The sequence below is a fragment of the Crinia signifera genome, chromosome 4 (assembly GCF_055691185.1).
Source record: "Crinia signifera chromosome 4, ASM5569118v1, whole genome shotgun sequence".
NCBI lineage: Eukaryota > Metazoa > Chordata > Amphibia > Anura > Myobatrachidae > Crinia > Crinia signifera.
The window spans coordinates 261,272,017-261,288,066 of record NC_139220.1 but is presented as its reverse complement, the minus strand read 5'-3'; the positions used below and the strand labels follow the sequence as shown (position 1 = coordinate 261,288,066).

Below are 16,050 nucleotides of genomic sequence, written 5' to 3'. Positions count from 1 at the left end.
CCGGCTCCCCCCGCCCGGCTCTATGCCGCCTGTGTCCCTCACAGCGTCCCCAGCCCCCCCTGCTCCCTCCACCGCCGCACCGCCCCACTAGGTCCCAAGTCGGGTGGTCGGACGTGCAGCAGGTCCGACCACCCGACGCAGATCCGATGCACACGGGACCGCGCATCGGATGTGAGGGGACATCAAAACTAGCCGATTTTGGTCCGATTTAGGCCAGATCCGACTGATCTGGCCTAAATCTGACCAAAATCGGCTAGTGTATGGGGGCCTTAAAGAGTGAAGTGGATAAATACCCCTAGCAACCAATTAGCACCTACCTATCATTTACTATAATATACTTAACGAATGCGAGCAAGTAGCTGTTTGCTATGGCAACTTCACCACTCTTTAGAGAGTTTGAAGGGTTGTATGTAACATGGGCAGTTATGAAGTGGAGAGGGAATAGAGGCTGCAGGAAGCCAAAGACTAGTAATGGCCATCAAAGTGGTTTAAAACCATCAATAAAAAACATTGATTGTCTATGTGTACACACTTGTACAATCTGCATGAGATCCAGATGAGATAACAATTTAGACTATCTGCATACAATTTAGACTATATAGTGCACATCTGCACTATATAGTCTATGCAGCCAAGACTTTCTGGCTGTGATACAGGAGCACGCATCGAGATCGCATCTGGAACGCAAGGGATAAACCCCATACAATCTGCATGAGATCCAGATGAGATTTTGACTATATAGTCAAAATCTCATCTGGATCTCATGCAGACTGTACAAGTGTGTACACAGCATTACCATTGATTGCTGGATTCTGAGCATGCCAATGTTCTCTCATTATCAGGTGCCACTATCGATACTGAAGCACCACATAATCAATAGAAAACCTCCAATTAGAGTTATAGCCCAACAATGGCTGAAAATCATTGATCAAAATGGCCATCCCTACCACAGTGTTATATAGTGAATGGGGTAGGGTTCCAGAATAGCACAAAGTATGATTGTGAGCAGTGGCGCAACAACGCACCTGCAACCCAAGAGCTGGCAGGGGGTGGGCAGGCTCTGCAGAGGCATAGGGTTAGAGGCGGATTTCCCGGTGGGCCGGCCCAAAACTCCATAAAAACAGGCCGGCCGCGTTCCCCCCTGGACTGCCCACATCTTTGTTTACATTCAAAATCGCCACGGGAGGACTGCTGCGCATGCGCAATAGCGCACAGCACCTCCCATGGGCCTTCATGTGCAGCGGCAGCAGCGGGCTACCAGCTTACATCAGCGGCCACCACCCCCCCGCATCTCCGAATTACATACGACCCCGCTACCCCCCCCAATTACATGCACCCCGCCACTAGTACCTTCCCCCGGGCTGCCGTCCCTGCCAGAACCCTCCCCCCCCCCAGGCTGCCATCCCTGCCAGCACAAATACTCCACACTTGTTATGGCAGCACCTAACCCTCGATTTTTGGCACCCTGATTCTTATATATAGAAAGCAAATTGCAACACAACAAGTAGCAAAAACATAAATCAGTAGAACAGACACTATATTAAACAATGTCAAACTGTTTCAATCAATATGTATTGATAGATATTTGAAAAGGGTAACCAAATCATATGCTACTGCTCTGGTCATTCCACCCTGAGATCCCGAACATCCACTTCTGATAGTAACTGGGTTCTTTTTCGTTCAATAAATAGTAGGTTTGGGACTAATTTAGATCAGAATTTGCAGGCTGAGTGATTATCAATAGACTGAACATGCATGCAGCCCGTAGTACACATGAGTGAGGCTGTCTTACAATAAAAGCCTGCTCTTTTTTTTAAATTGCTGACGGTTTGCAAGATGATTGACAGGAAGCTGGTGTTTCGGGGTGGTAACTGGCCTTTTTCTGGGAGTATCAGGGGAAAAGGCTTGACAATGGATTTGCAGCTATTCACAGGCCTGCAGCTATTCACAGGCCTGCAGTATTTTCACAAGCCGTGCACCGCACCACCAGGATTTCACTCTGGCGGTGCGGCGCATATCTGATCACTGGGCTCCGAAAATTTGCAGCCCTGCAATGAGTTCTGAATCTGGCCCTTAGTGAGAAAGGATCTAGCAGCCTAACAGAGGTATTTAGTAGACACACAGTGGAGTATTACATCACTCAGAGGCTTAACTCCGGGAGGCAATGGAGTCACCAGCCACCGGGCTCTTGCTCCCAAGGGGGCACCTCTCTTCCCCTGCAAGTTTGAATCAGACAATTGAAAACAGCCAATATCACTTCTGTGGCTGACTCCGCCGCCTAACATAATTTTTACCAGTGTCACACCCATGACCTGTCTTACTGGAGACAGACACCTTACTGATTGAGTTATTGGGGGGATACACCAATATTTATCTTGCCTCTGGGCAACTGGGACAAACTTAGGCTACTCTATATAAAGAACTAGAAATAAAGTAAATCTATGCACTCTTTGGCCATTAGAGATTTCCAAGGTCTTTCTTTTTCTGTGCCGTAATAAGTAGCAAATGAGTTAGCCAGAAATGAGTCACTTGTACTAATTCTAGATGACAGCTACACCCATTAGACTTGTTTACAGCTGATCTCCCTGTTTACAGAAGGCTTGTAGTTTGCTTAGTACCTTGACTGAGGTCTGCAATAAATACGATGCATTAATGTTTAAATACACTAAACAAATCACGGAAGGGAGAAAAACATTATACAAAGCTCATCTTACTGTATCACATAACACTAACACATAATCCAGCATACACAGGAAATATATAGAATAGTCACAGCTGCTAGGCAGGGGCGTAACTAGATATTCATAGGCCCCATAGCAAAGGTTTGTTAGAGCCCCCTATTAGCAACTGATGGTGACCAATGTATGTAGAACATATTACTTAGACAGTAAAGATGGGCCCCCTTCAGCTCTGGGCCCCATAGCAGCTGCACCCCTTGAACCTATGGTAGTTACGCCCTTGCTGCTAGGGTAGCCGAACAGCCACATGAACATGGTGGGCCTGAATCAAAGTAATTCGCAAGTTGGCTATAAATGCAGTTGTCGGGCATGCGGATTGCCGCCTGTTCGCACAGCTGGCTGTATCTGCCGCTCCTATCTGTCCACTTGGGAAATCAGTCCATCAAAGCCCCTGCCTGATTTACAGCAAGCGCCTGAATGTAACAAGGACTAAGACACCCACAATCCACGACTTTAGATCAGTGGTTCTCAGCCTGGGGGTACTCTGAGGGTACTCTGCAGACTGGTTGGTGGTACTTGAAAATAATATTGGTAATGGTGGAAGAAGAATTCTGATGGCAGAAGAAGTTTCCCCATTGCAAAGGAGACGAACAACGCTGTGTCACTTCCGTTACCATCTGCAGCATCATCAGCATCTCCTTGTGCTTTTGTCCGACCAGCTACCCATGCTGCCCTCAGACATCAGCAATCATTTGCCCCAAGCTGACATTGGGTGGAGGAAGCAACAACATTAATCCAACAGGCGTTACAGGAACCCTGGAGACAGTACACAGCCAATGGCCAGACACCGAGGGAACCGATTCCTGACCGCACACTACTCCTCCGCTACTCCTTAATACTGTGGTGGAACTCCGGGAGACAATGGACTTACGCCACTGCCTTAATATAAGGACATGTATACACATACTACTCACTACCACTCCACTCGTAAGTACTGTGGATATTTCAAATTGAGAGGAAAGGGTACTCAAATGAAAAGCCTAATCAAGGGGTACGAGAAGACAAAAGATTGGGAACCGCTGTTCTAGATGTAGGCAGATCAGGGACGTGCCTGTGATACTCCATATACATGCCCATTAGACGATACATCTCCATGTGTCTCCATGTGTCTGATTAGCCATTTGCTGCCGGGCACCTTGTATTTAGCATTATTTGAAGTGTAAAGTATAAAGTCTTATTTAGGGGGCAGGGTGGTCTGGAATTGTATTACTGTTATTGTTTAAAATAATGTAGAGAATATCGTGGGTTTTTTTTTTGGTCATGCACCATAAACAGATGTCAGATTTATCACCTGTTTTATTGGGAAGTTTTATGAGAGTTTGGACTGCAATGTATTTGCTGCGATTCTAAATGACTGTGTTTAGCATTTTTGCAATGATATATCTTTACAACCTCTGACCCTTTCAGAGAGCAAAGTTCATCTATTAAATACAAGTACCCAATTTATAGCACATTAATTATAGCCTTGCAAAAGACCAATTAGGACAAAACGCATTGGTAAGAGCTTTAGCTTTACAACACCCTGAAGAGTTGAATTTTCCAGCATCTTATTACAAAAGACCAGAGTACAGTGCTCTATAAGCCGCTGCAGATCCTAATGAGAAAGTGACAGCACAAATAGGTCACTTTTCTCTCATTTCTGGAGGGCGCCAGCACCAACTGTTACACCCGGGCAGAGCAACAAGGGAGGGGGTGCTGATTTTGTAGTTATGCCACTGGTAGCTGCAGAAAGTCATAGAGGTAGGAGGCCTGCTCACAAGCTTACAATCTATAGGGAAATAGCCATTGACAGGATAGTAGTTGACTGTTAGACAAAAGCTTCATGCAACCACATTAAACGGATGGTAAACTTTTTCAGACTCTGAACTTTGATGTGTTTTTGACAATGTGGACCTGGCTGTACTTTTTGACTTTCTGTTAAATGAATATATTGCGGGGTAGCATCTGCTGTTAGAATCAGACAGTCCAACTGACAGATAGGTTTTTTCCAACATCTGCTTTTCTCCTGTTATCTTAGACAGCTTCAGGGCTCCAAGTCCATAATGAATCTCCTCCTATAATTGTGACCACTTCCTACACCTCCAAGGGTTCATTTGCTGTGTTAAGCAATGCACTACGGTCTCTTTGAAACATTCAATCAATTCACTTCATACCGAGGAATCTGATTGATTTATTTACAGTGCTAATCTCCAGTTCATGAGAACTGTTTAAGACCATTCTTTTTGTACAGATCCCTAGAAGATGAGCCAGGACCACATTATACTGATAATGTGCTTGTACGGAATATTAGGATATTCTGGTGCTACATTTCAGGAATGATCAAGATTCCATTCATCTATAAATAAAACTGCAACTGTCATTTTTCTTCTAACACCTCATTGAGGCAATCTGAAAGCTAATCTCTAAAGCCAAGCAACAACTTTGCTTCTAGAAGGGAAGACTTTACTTTCAGCATTCTCCTCCTAAATTAACTTAAATTCTCACTAAGCTTTTCCTGAATAATTATTAAATTATTGAATAATTATTAGCGTCTGTAAAACTCTGATCAGCAAGGTGGAATAAGAGCGTCTTTCTGTGACCTGGGAAAGTCAGATAATTTCCTTTTGGCATCTCTGCAAATATTTTTATGTCCGGAACCCACAGATTTCTTGAACTCTGAAAACTGATATTCTGTTACTTTTTTTATTTAAAAACCACCAGTGTTCTCCACCTCCACCTCCTCCAATGTATAATAGAGATAAATGCAAATACCAGGCATACTGTATGTATGCTCAAGATATTCCCATGTTACAGATGGAAGTCTTGATGAATATATTATGATCTTCATTTTTATTGTTTTTATTACTAAATAAGCATCAAGGTCACAAAAACTCATGGGTTAGGTGTCGCCATAGGGACTATGGAGTAGAAGATAGTGCACAGGGCTCTTAAACTATTTTGCTGTGGTACCAGTCTGACAATAAAAATGATTATAGGACCCCAGCAAGTTACAGCAGAATGGTCGCCACACATGTGTGTCCCAGGGGCGGGCTGGGCCGGGGGGGGGGCAGGGTGCACTTGGTTACCTAGTGTTTTGGGCCATTTTAAAAGGCAAGAGGGACCTTGGTGGTCCAGTGTGTCCTTTGGCTACAGCTGCGGCGCAGAGCAGCATTGAGGAGGCACAAAATGATGTAAGGAGTCCGATGTAACAGACAATTCTACAGATTTCTCAGACTCCTTGGATCACTGACTGAGAGATCAGAGAAGTAATTAGCCTAAGGGTCAGCAACATGGAGTACCATCAACATTCTTAGATGGTCAGGACCGAACAGTTTGATAACTGCCGCTCTAAGTAGCAATAGAAGAAAAAGCATATGAAGGAAAAGGGCCCTGTTCGTGAGAGCTTACATTCTACAGGGAAGGAGCAGACAGACAAGGGGAACACAGATAGGGTAGATGTTGATTTTGGAAAGGTTTATGATAACAGATGGCTAGATTTGATTAAGAAAGGATTGCAGAGAGATGGAGAGTCTGGTGGGGAGAGGTAGAGAACTAAAGGGAACAGCATGTGCTAAATCTTGGAGGTAGGAGTGTGAGGAAGTAACCAGTTGGCAGGAGAGGCGGCGTGAAGAGGACAGGTGGGAGTGTAAAGGGAGATAAAGTCAGAGATGTAAATGGGATATAAATGGCTGTGGACTTCAAAATATAGGGTTCAAACACTGATTTACTCATATTCCTTTGTTTTCATCAAAAAGTCATATCAGAATAACATACCTCCCAACTTTTTCAATTGAAGAATAGGGACACGAGAGCGCCCGAAAGGGGGCGTGGCGCATTCAAATGCGGATGTGACTTATGCAAATTAGGCAGCGCCCCCGTTTTCGACCACTGCGCCGCTGAATAGACGCTGTGCGTACGTGCACAGCGCCTATTCTGTCAGATCGGGAGGGGGACTCCCAAATGCCACGGGAACCAAAAACCGGGACGTTCCCACATAGTGCTGCACAACAGAGCTGTGAGTAATACAATCCTCATATGCTGTGTGACAGGAAAGAGTGAGGACTTGGGATAAGTAACCTACAGTAGTCACCACACAGCTGGAGAGCTACGGGCAGTCTAGTACATAAATACACAATCCGTTCAATCATTTTACATATATTCAAGTACTACCCAGGGCAGTGATTCCTACCAGGATATTTAGTACATTATACTATTAACTGTGCTCAGTGGCATTGCTTCTAGCTGTTCCTGACATTTAAGAAAACAAAATGCAGCAATGTGGGTGGGGATACATACAGATGCCCGGCGTTTAGGATGCTGGCAGTCAGAATACCAACAATGGAATCCTGATGGGCGGAATCCCAACAATGTTCTGGTAAGTATAAGTACTTACCTGCAACCCCCTAACCATAACCTTGTCAGCCCTTAATACTCCCTTCCGACAGCCTGATCCTAACCTGCCCCGCCAGTGCCTAAACCCAACCCCGCACCTTGCTGCCTAAACCTAACCCCCTGCCCTACGGCCTAACCCTAAACCCACCCTTTCTAGGTGTCTATCCCTCCCTCCCTGCCCGCAGCCTATTCCTAACCTTCCACCTCTCACACGCAGCTGGCAGCCTAACCCTAAGTCCCCCCAATAGTGCCTAAACCTATCCATCCCTTCACCGTCCGCATGCTTGTGCTGCCCGTATACTTACCATTCGGCATCCCAGCAGTCGGGACTCTGCAGTTGGCATCCTAATTGATGTCAGGATTTTAGCTAAGGTTTCCAGGCATCTGTATACTGAATGCCAGCATCCTGACCGCATCCCCATGGGAGATACTACTAAACTTTGCTTAAAGATGAGAGATGTTGCCCATAGCAACCAATCAGATTCTAGAAATTATCCTCAAGAAGGTGCAAGATAATTAATAAGTAGGATCTGATTGGCTGCTATGGCCAGTTTACCCATTATAATCTAATTAAATCTAACATGGAATTCTGAAACATATCACTGTCAGAGTGTATTGCGTACCCGATACATGTATAAACAAAAATGGCAGCTTAATGTGACTACAATATATTTACATACCTGGGATTACTGCAATACCGCTCAGCACTCTGCACCCCAGCTTCACAACTGCGAGTACATGAAGACCACGCACTCCAGGAGCCCCATGCGCCATCCACAGCAGCAACACGATGCCCCACAGGAACACAGTCCCCTCCGAAGCACCACTACAAAACAGGCAGGTGAAGGATCTGTCAGTGACTGTCATCAGATCCTGGGGCAGATGTATTAAGCCTGGCGAAGAGATAAAATGGAGATAATGTGGAGATAAAGTGAAAGGAGATAAAGCACCATCCTATCAACTCCCAACTGTCATATTTAAAACACAGCTGATTGGCTGGTGCATTATCTCCCTCCACTTTATCTCCAGTTTATCTCTTCGCCAGGCTAAATACATCTGCCCCATTGGGCCTAATTCAGATGTGATCGCAGGAAAGATATTTCAGTAATAAAATACTTGCCAGTAAAAAGGAAAAGTGCAAAATCAGCTTCTCCTATAATACCGTTTACACCGTACCTTTTCTCACAATGGGCAAAACCATGTTCACTGTAGGTGGGGCAAATGTAACATGTGCAGAGTTTTTTTATTGGCAAGTTTTTCATTACTGAAATATATATTGTACTGATATTAAATCTAAATGTTTAATAGACCATACCTTGTTTACACCACACGTGGTTCCATCCACAGCGGCGTCCAGTTTGGAGTGACATGTGGCTCCCACCGTGCACCAGAGCGAGTTACACACATTCTATATGGAAAAATATAGACAGTGAATACTCCAATGCTCTGCATGGTAGTAATAACAACACTTCTTAAGTGTTTAATAAATAGAAACAAATATTGAACATAATAACATTGGAACATTGGCCACCAGTCTTACTTGAATGGTGTAGTCAAGTGGTTGAATGGTGTAGTGTAGGAGATAGGGACTAAGCCATCATTTTGATTGGCTTTTAACTTGTTTACTTATATTTCTCTGGGATCCAAAGCAGCTCTGGTTTACTCACGGTATGCAGATTACAGCTTTGCTTTATGTCCACCAAAGACAATGAAAAAAAAAAAACAATGCCACAAGATATATAAAGACATAGCTGTAAAGCACAGAAGAAAACTGTACAGTAATGGTATATGTGTTAATCCGAATTTGCAGGAGATTCTGTACAAATGTATTCATTAGTCATCTTCATCTGAAGGGACAATAAATCCATTGAATGTTAATGTAATTATCAATTACGGCGAACAATACAAAAGAGGCGTATCATTGGCTTGATTTGGACATTGACTTTTTTTTTTTTTTTTTATTCAAGAAATTCTGACGACTCTTCTGCCCATTCAGCTTGCAGTATTTTGGATACATTTAACTTTTAATCGTGTTTTAATTGTGTTTAGGTGTGAAGGAGCAGGATCAATAATCCCTATGACACCTGCTTCTTATGTACAGTAAGTGCTATGAGCACTGATAAGATCGACTACCACCGAGATCAACTGTTACCGATGCTCATGTAAAACTGAGATCGCATCACAGTTTTACCAAATCGCAAATGCAAGAAGGAGGTGCTAAGCTACTGCAATGCATCTCACCCAGGAAATTGTAAACTAAGGGTAAACTCTAAAAACATCGCAAGGGTCAAGTAAAATCAGGGAAACATCACAGAGGGCACTCTGGGGCTGACTACACTATTATTTATGTAACCCGTGACTCACCATGAGACACCACATCTGTGCAGTAAAATTAAATATTAACTTGAGAAAAAAGTCAGCTGAGAAAATGCATCCACTTCTACATTATATAGAGTACATGCTGTATCTTGTAACTTTACCATTTGTACAAGAACTGCTGTTCTGTGCTGAATACTTGCAGATAGAGATCCAAACACATTGAAATTTCACATTTATTGAATTTTGTGGGTGAAAAGTCAATTTTGCAAAGTTCTAGATATGCAATCCATTTTGCTTTGCCATTCTGCAAAATGTTATTCTGTAACCAATCTGTAAATTAACTATTTATTTTTCGCGTGGAATGTATAGTGTATGATTGCACTGGACCTACAGCAATTAATTCAATCTGCTGTGTTGTTTGGTTAGGACTAGGGAGGCCAATCCCGGGATTGGCGGGATCCCGGGATTTTGGCCTAAAGTAGGTGGGATTTAAATCCCGGGATTGAAGCTCTTAATCCTGGGATTTCAGGATTACTGCGGCAATGCAAAATTAATAAAAATTTTTAAAAGCCGGGCAGCGCTGAGCACCTTCCATAGCTCAGATGTGCTGCCCAACTGCTATTACTGACCCCCCCTGTGGTACGGCTGTGCACAGAGAGCAGCGCAGCGTGACGTGAGGTCAAGGGTCATGCTGCACAGCCCAGGCGCCGGCATGCCTTTTCTGTGTCTGCTCTGCTGTATTCAGTCGCCATGCCCCCCGCCCCCGTTGCTGTGCCACTCCCAGACACCTGACTCAGCCTGCTGTGAAGACCAGAGATGGTCCTGCTGCCTGTCACAAATTATGTGTAAGTGACAGTGCAGGGCAGGGGGGATGGGGAGGATTGGGGGATATAAATTGGGATCTGTTGCGTTTTTTTATTTTTATTAGGGAGGCCAATCCCGGGATCCCGGGTCCCGGGATTGAGCATTTTTTAATCCCGAAACCCGGGGTGGAAAAAATGCCCCGGGATTGGCATCCGTAGTTAGGACTGAGCACACTGGAGGCTAAATTCTATATAAACACACAAAAAAACAGTTACATGTGCAATGTTTAGAATATCTCACAGAACATTTTTTTATTCCTCCAAAACATTCATTCTGTCTGAACCAGGACTTGCGAGTGTGGCTGACGCATGCAGGAGTCTGCAAGGGCAAATTAAGGTCAGATCGTCTCTATGCACAACATTAAAGGTGACACCTATGCCCCACTTCATGCTGGGGCCTCCCGACTGCCAAAGTAGTAGCAAACCCCTCCTAACCACCTCAATTTACTGACCACTGCCCCCTTCTCCCTCACCAGTTAAAAAAAAAAAGTCATGATGACAAACAACAACAAAAAAGGAATCACCCCTGGCCTCATTTGGCCATTGGACTAGAATGGCTCTAATGCTAATGAGCCTTCTGTGCAGCAAGTGCCGCCCCTAGGCAAGTGCCTTACAAGTAAGTGTGCCCTTGCCTTCAGTGGGTGTGGCCACATGACCCACTGAACATGCGGCTCACAGGATAGTGGGACAAACACATAATGGCATAATGGGATGAATATACCAGTTGCAGGATAGCAGCTCCTTCAAAAAACAACTTTCCTGACAAAATTGGGACGGTTGGTAGGTATGCCATTTTGAACATTTTGCTAATCATTTGCAATACAAACACACAGAAAAAATCTGGACAGCAATAGCAATTGTGGTGTAAAATGTGTTACAAACATAGAGTTAGTGAAACTGACCCACAGAAATGTATTTAGAAAATTAGAGGACCATGAGAACATTGTAATGGTTAGCATTACTGCCTGAGGTCATGGGTTTGATTTCCACCATAACCCTAACTGTGCGGAGTTTGTATATTCTCCCTGTGCTTGCGTGGGTTTCCTCGGGTACTCCGGTTTCCTCCCACACTAAAAATATACTGGTAGGCTAATTGGCTTCCAACAAAAAATTAACCCTAGAATGTCTGTGCGTGTGTGTACATGTGGTAAGGAATATAGATTGTAAGCTCCACTGGGGCAGGGACTGATGTGAATGTTTAACTATTATCTGTAAAGCGCTGCGGAATATGTGTGCGCTATATAAATAACTGGTAAAAAAATTTGAATAGGGTAAAATCAGGCAATGCAGGGAAGTGAGGGATTTGTGTGCATCCTTTTTTCCTTTAAGTGTTTCCTGAATAAATAAATATACCAGATAAGCAGATAAGAGGGGTTTATTAATGTCTAGAATTTCCTATTTCCTGTCATGACCAGACAACAATCTTACATCAATGTCATGGCAGAAGGTAGAAGCAGATCCATACTGTAGGCGGCACTGGTGTCCAACATCATACAGAACTCCCGGGAGCACAGACGGGAAACTCAACGACTCGTTACTAGGGGGATCATCCAAGCATAGTCCCCAACCTCGACTGTAGAGGAACATTAAAAAAACATGTAGAAGAATTATATAAATGATATTCAATGATGAAAAACATAACACACCAATGTAAGCAAATACAGATATGTGCATTAAAGAAACACAGGGTCCTATTTGGACACAATTTGCGTCTTGGTGTTAACTATGTGCGGGGAAGCAAAATGCTACCAACACTGAGTTATTTGCAAATGTGAGATGCAACCATCTCTGCTTAGGTAGTAAATGCACTTCTGTCCCCTCCAAATAACAGAAGCAGATGCACCAGAAATGCAATAAGAGGAGTGGCTTCACTGTCCATACAAAAGATAGTCAGAAGCACAAATACACAGTACAGTAAATGGACGTAAAATATATATAATAAGTACCGAAGTCACTTGGAGCATGTTAGAAAAAAAATCCCAAAAGATGGATCTAGAATTCTGTTAAAACCTTTCCTTTCCCAAAGAGAGTAGGCATCATGTTTATTCATTCATTCAAGAAGTTTTCAGTACACTGTAATCCTGCTTAGGGATGGACATGTCACATTGGAACACGGTGGTTTGAAAATATAAATGTTTTTTATTTGATGGTAGTGATTTTACCTTTACATGGCGGCCTTCAAGTGAATGATAAAATTGAGGTTGTTGGAATCCGCACAAGATTTTACATAGCAAAGTTGAATTGTTCAACCAACATATTAATGATATTGATTGAGAGTCAATAGCAGTAATATCGGGGTTGGTAGTGCTCCCAGATTTAGTTCAGGAATATGGAGCATTGAAATGGAACAAAGGGCAAAGACTGACTTTAAGTCTTTTCTGGGGCACTCTTAGGACCTTATTCTGTTGACTCGCAAGGCTGAGAATTTTGCAGCCTAACGAGTACCGCAGACGCTGTCCGCACGTTTGCCCACCCCCCCTTAACACCTGCAATCCCCCACACGGCTGTGAATGTATGGTTTGCATAACCATCCATTCGCAGCCTTTAGTGCGTAGGGGGAAATCATTCAATGGTTGATAACCGACAAGTCGACATCCAGTCACCTGCCCACCCCCTGCATCTGCATCACTGCTAGGTGCAAGCAGGACGACGAACATGCAGTTTGCTGTGCCCGCTCGCACCATGCGTCTGTACATGCGCATAACTGCACACATGCGGGGACCGATTAAATTAGAATAACCCCCATAATTTGATTAATTATTATTTTTAAAACATAACTTTTATTCTACACACAAGAAAACAACGGGTGGATTGTGACCTAGGTCACAGAAATAATGAGCAAGAAGTGCCAGAGATAAGGTGAATATAGGGTGCTTTTTAAGCATACACTTTCCCTATAACAATCTCATATAAATAAGTATCATCTCATGTATTCCCTGCATCTGCAGCAGGGCCAGATTATAATGGGGGCACAAGGGGTCAGTGCCCCTGGGCCCCCCTCTAGCTAGGGGCCCCCTGTGGTTGGCATGTATTTAAAAAAAAAAAAGTTTTTTTGCATGGGAGTAGGGTAGTGCTGCAGATTCACCTATCTGCCAATGTGACAATGATTAATGGTGCTGAGCATTGGGAGCCAAGTGTGCAGTGCCTTACTGGGAGTTGACTAAGTCCCATGACACTTTGCATCAGAGGGCACAGGCTGAGATGTTTGTGCTGAGCTCTGATTAGTGGAGCTCATTACATGCTTCTCAGGCCCATGGATAACAGCAGCAGCAGCCTAGTCATGGGAGGGTTTTTAATCAGAGGCAGCACTGGGACTGTGAGGTCTCCCACATAATAAGGTGCGGAGGGACAAACACAGGCTTTTCATGTGGTATGTATGTATGTATGTATGTATATATGTGTGTGTGTGTGTGTGTGTGTGTGTGTGTGTGTGTGTATGTATATATATATATATATATATATATATATATTCCAATATATCGGCACTCTGCATACATGTAAAACCCGGTGCACTCCAATGTAAAACGTAATGGCTGCATAGGCATGGAGGGGATTAAACATGATAGCTGGGTGTGACCTAGAGGTCATGTGACATGGAGAGCCTATGGCTATCTTGAATTTGGGTTGTTGGCTCTGTTCATTACTCTGGGAGTAGGAGGAGTCTTCCTCTTCTTCCAGAGAATTTTCTGAGTGAGTACACACATTTTGTTGCTCTGAAACTTTAGGCCCATTAGCTTAAATTGCACCCCTATTTCTGCTCTCCTCTAGCATAAATCAGGATCATGTCCCGCTCTGCCCACAGCCGCTCAAGGCGTGCTGTCAGGCCGCCCGCCCGCTTTGCGGAGGCCTTAGGAGCCGGGAGGGAGGCTGCATCCTCACCTGAGGCAGGCAGCGCTGCGTCGCGTGCTGCTGGTGGCTCCGGAGGGGGGCGTAGAGACAGTGGGGCTGATGCTCCTGTCCCTGCGCTTTCTGACGGTGGGCTGGCGGCGGCTCGCGGACGGAGGGCTGCCCGCGGCGGCCGCGCTGGTTCACTGAGCGTCCGCCGCGGCCTTGCGTTGGTGGAAGACAGCTTCCCACAGGCGTTCCAGGCCCCCGGGCGTGGTAGGGGGCGCTTGAGTAGCACAGCAGGGCGCTCCGGGAGAGGCCGCGTGACGGGGTCTGCAGCGCATCGGGTGCCCGACGGCGACGGCATCCCCCTGCGCGTGCAGCCGGCCAGACGCGGCAAAGCAGTGTCACGCGGCGGGCGCAGGTCTGCTGACGGCGCCCGCCGCGCTGCTCGCGGGGCAGGGGGGACAGGAGGCAGCAGGGAAGAGGTCAGCGCTGCTGAGGCTAGCGTGATGGCTAGCCCAGACCGGCGGCCATTACGCGGCCCAGCGCGCGCACACAACATGGCGGCCGGGCCTACCCGCCCAAGAAGCCGCAGGGGGGTGATAAGCAATGTGAATACAGGGCCTGAGGAGGGATCAAGGGGGTCAGAGAGGGGCTTTTCCCCTTCCCCTGATCCTGAGACTCCCTTGTACGGCTATAGGCCGTCATGGGAGAGGCTAAGCCAGGAGGGAGATGAGCGATCACAGACCCCTCCTAGATCAAGGGGGAGAGGGAGCACTAGGAGTAGCAGGTCACACAGGAGTGTTAGCAGGGACAGGGATACCGCAAGGGGGTCCCAAAATGCACGCAGGACTTCTCCTGCAGCATTTGATCCAGCTTTGTTATCTGCAGCCTTGTCATCAATGGCTGGGGCTCTGGCTCCTCTGATAGGGGAGGGTCCTGATGAAGCCGGGTCATCAAGGTCTGCCAGCCGCAGATCATCTGCTAGGGGGGAAGGTATTCCTGGTTGTGCAGAGTTTGTTAGGGCTTTTAGAAATGTCAGCCCCGGGAGACAGGATGCGCGGCCTAGGTCTGCTAGCAGGCAGGATGCTTGCACCGCTTCCAGTGGTCGCAGGTCTGGCCGTAGCAGGGCAAGGAGGCCCGCCCGGCCTTTGTCTGTTGTTTCCTCAGATCCCGATGAGAGAGAAGCTGACCCTGTGGACGAAGGAGAGGCTGAGTTGGAGGATGACACGGATGACGACACCTGGGCAGCACAGCCCGAATCTACAGGTGAGGAAAATACCGATGAAGGGGCCGGTTCGGTAGCGTATTCTTCCACAGTGGGGTCTGGCTCTAGTCGCTTTTCCTCTTCCTCCTCCTCTTCATCTGCCGGTGGCTCCGAGGTAGGCAGTGCTAAGAAGGCGCGCAAACAGGCGGCCAAATATGCCAAAAAGGAGGCGGGTCGCCAGGCACTCAGTCGCAAGCGTAAGCATACAGCTTCAATTTCAAAGAGGGAGCGCAAGCGCCGTAACCTGCCTGGGGTAGTGCACTGCGACTACACTGCCGTGCTTAGAGGTCTTAGGGAAAGCTGTAGGTCAAAAATACAGAAAGGGGAATTTGTGGACTTGTTCAGTTTAACTGATGAGTCCAAAAAAGCCTACAAAGCCGCTAAGGCTAAGGGAGGCATAGGGGCGGAAGCCTTCCGCTCCTATGATAACTGGCTAGCGGGATTCTGTGTTTTCTCCGCATGTTATCTGGAGGATAGGCCAAAAGAGCATATGAATGTAATTCGATACATTCACATGGTCCATGAGATGAGGCGCACGTACGGTGGAGTAGCGTGGAGGACATACGATGAACAGTTCCGCCGCAAGCAGGACTGCTTACATGTCATAGATTTTGGGTGTAAGGACGTGGAAGTCTGGATGGCACTCACCAGGACTCCCGTGGAG

The 16,050-nt window shown here is 45.9% G+C and overlaps 1 protein-coding gene across 3 annotated transcripts in view; it reads right to left on the bottom strand.

Annotated features, from left to right (window-relative positions):
• ADAMTS7 (ADAM metallopeptidase with thrombospondin type 1 motif 7) overlaps positions 1-16,050 on the bottom strand; it is a 125,592-nt gene that overhangs the window by 44,542 nt on the left and 65,000 nt on the right. For all 3 annotated transcript variants that reach the window (XM_083184440.1, XM_083184442.1, XM_083184441.1), the window contains exons 9-11: positions 11,720-11,864; positions 8,425-8,517; positions 7,790-7,935 (exon numbers count right to left, since the gene is read on the bottom strand). In XM_083184440.1, coding sequence (XP_083040566.1) covers positions 7,790-7,935; positions 8,425-8,517; positions 11,720-11,864 — 384 coding nt within the window. The remainder of the gene's footprint in view (positions 1-7,789; positions 7,936-8,424; positions 8,518-11,719; positions 11,865-16,050) is intronic.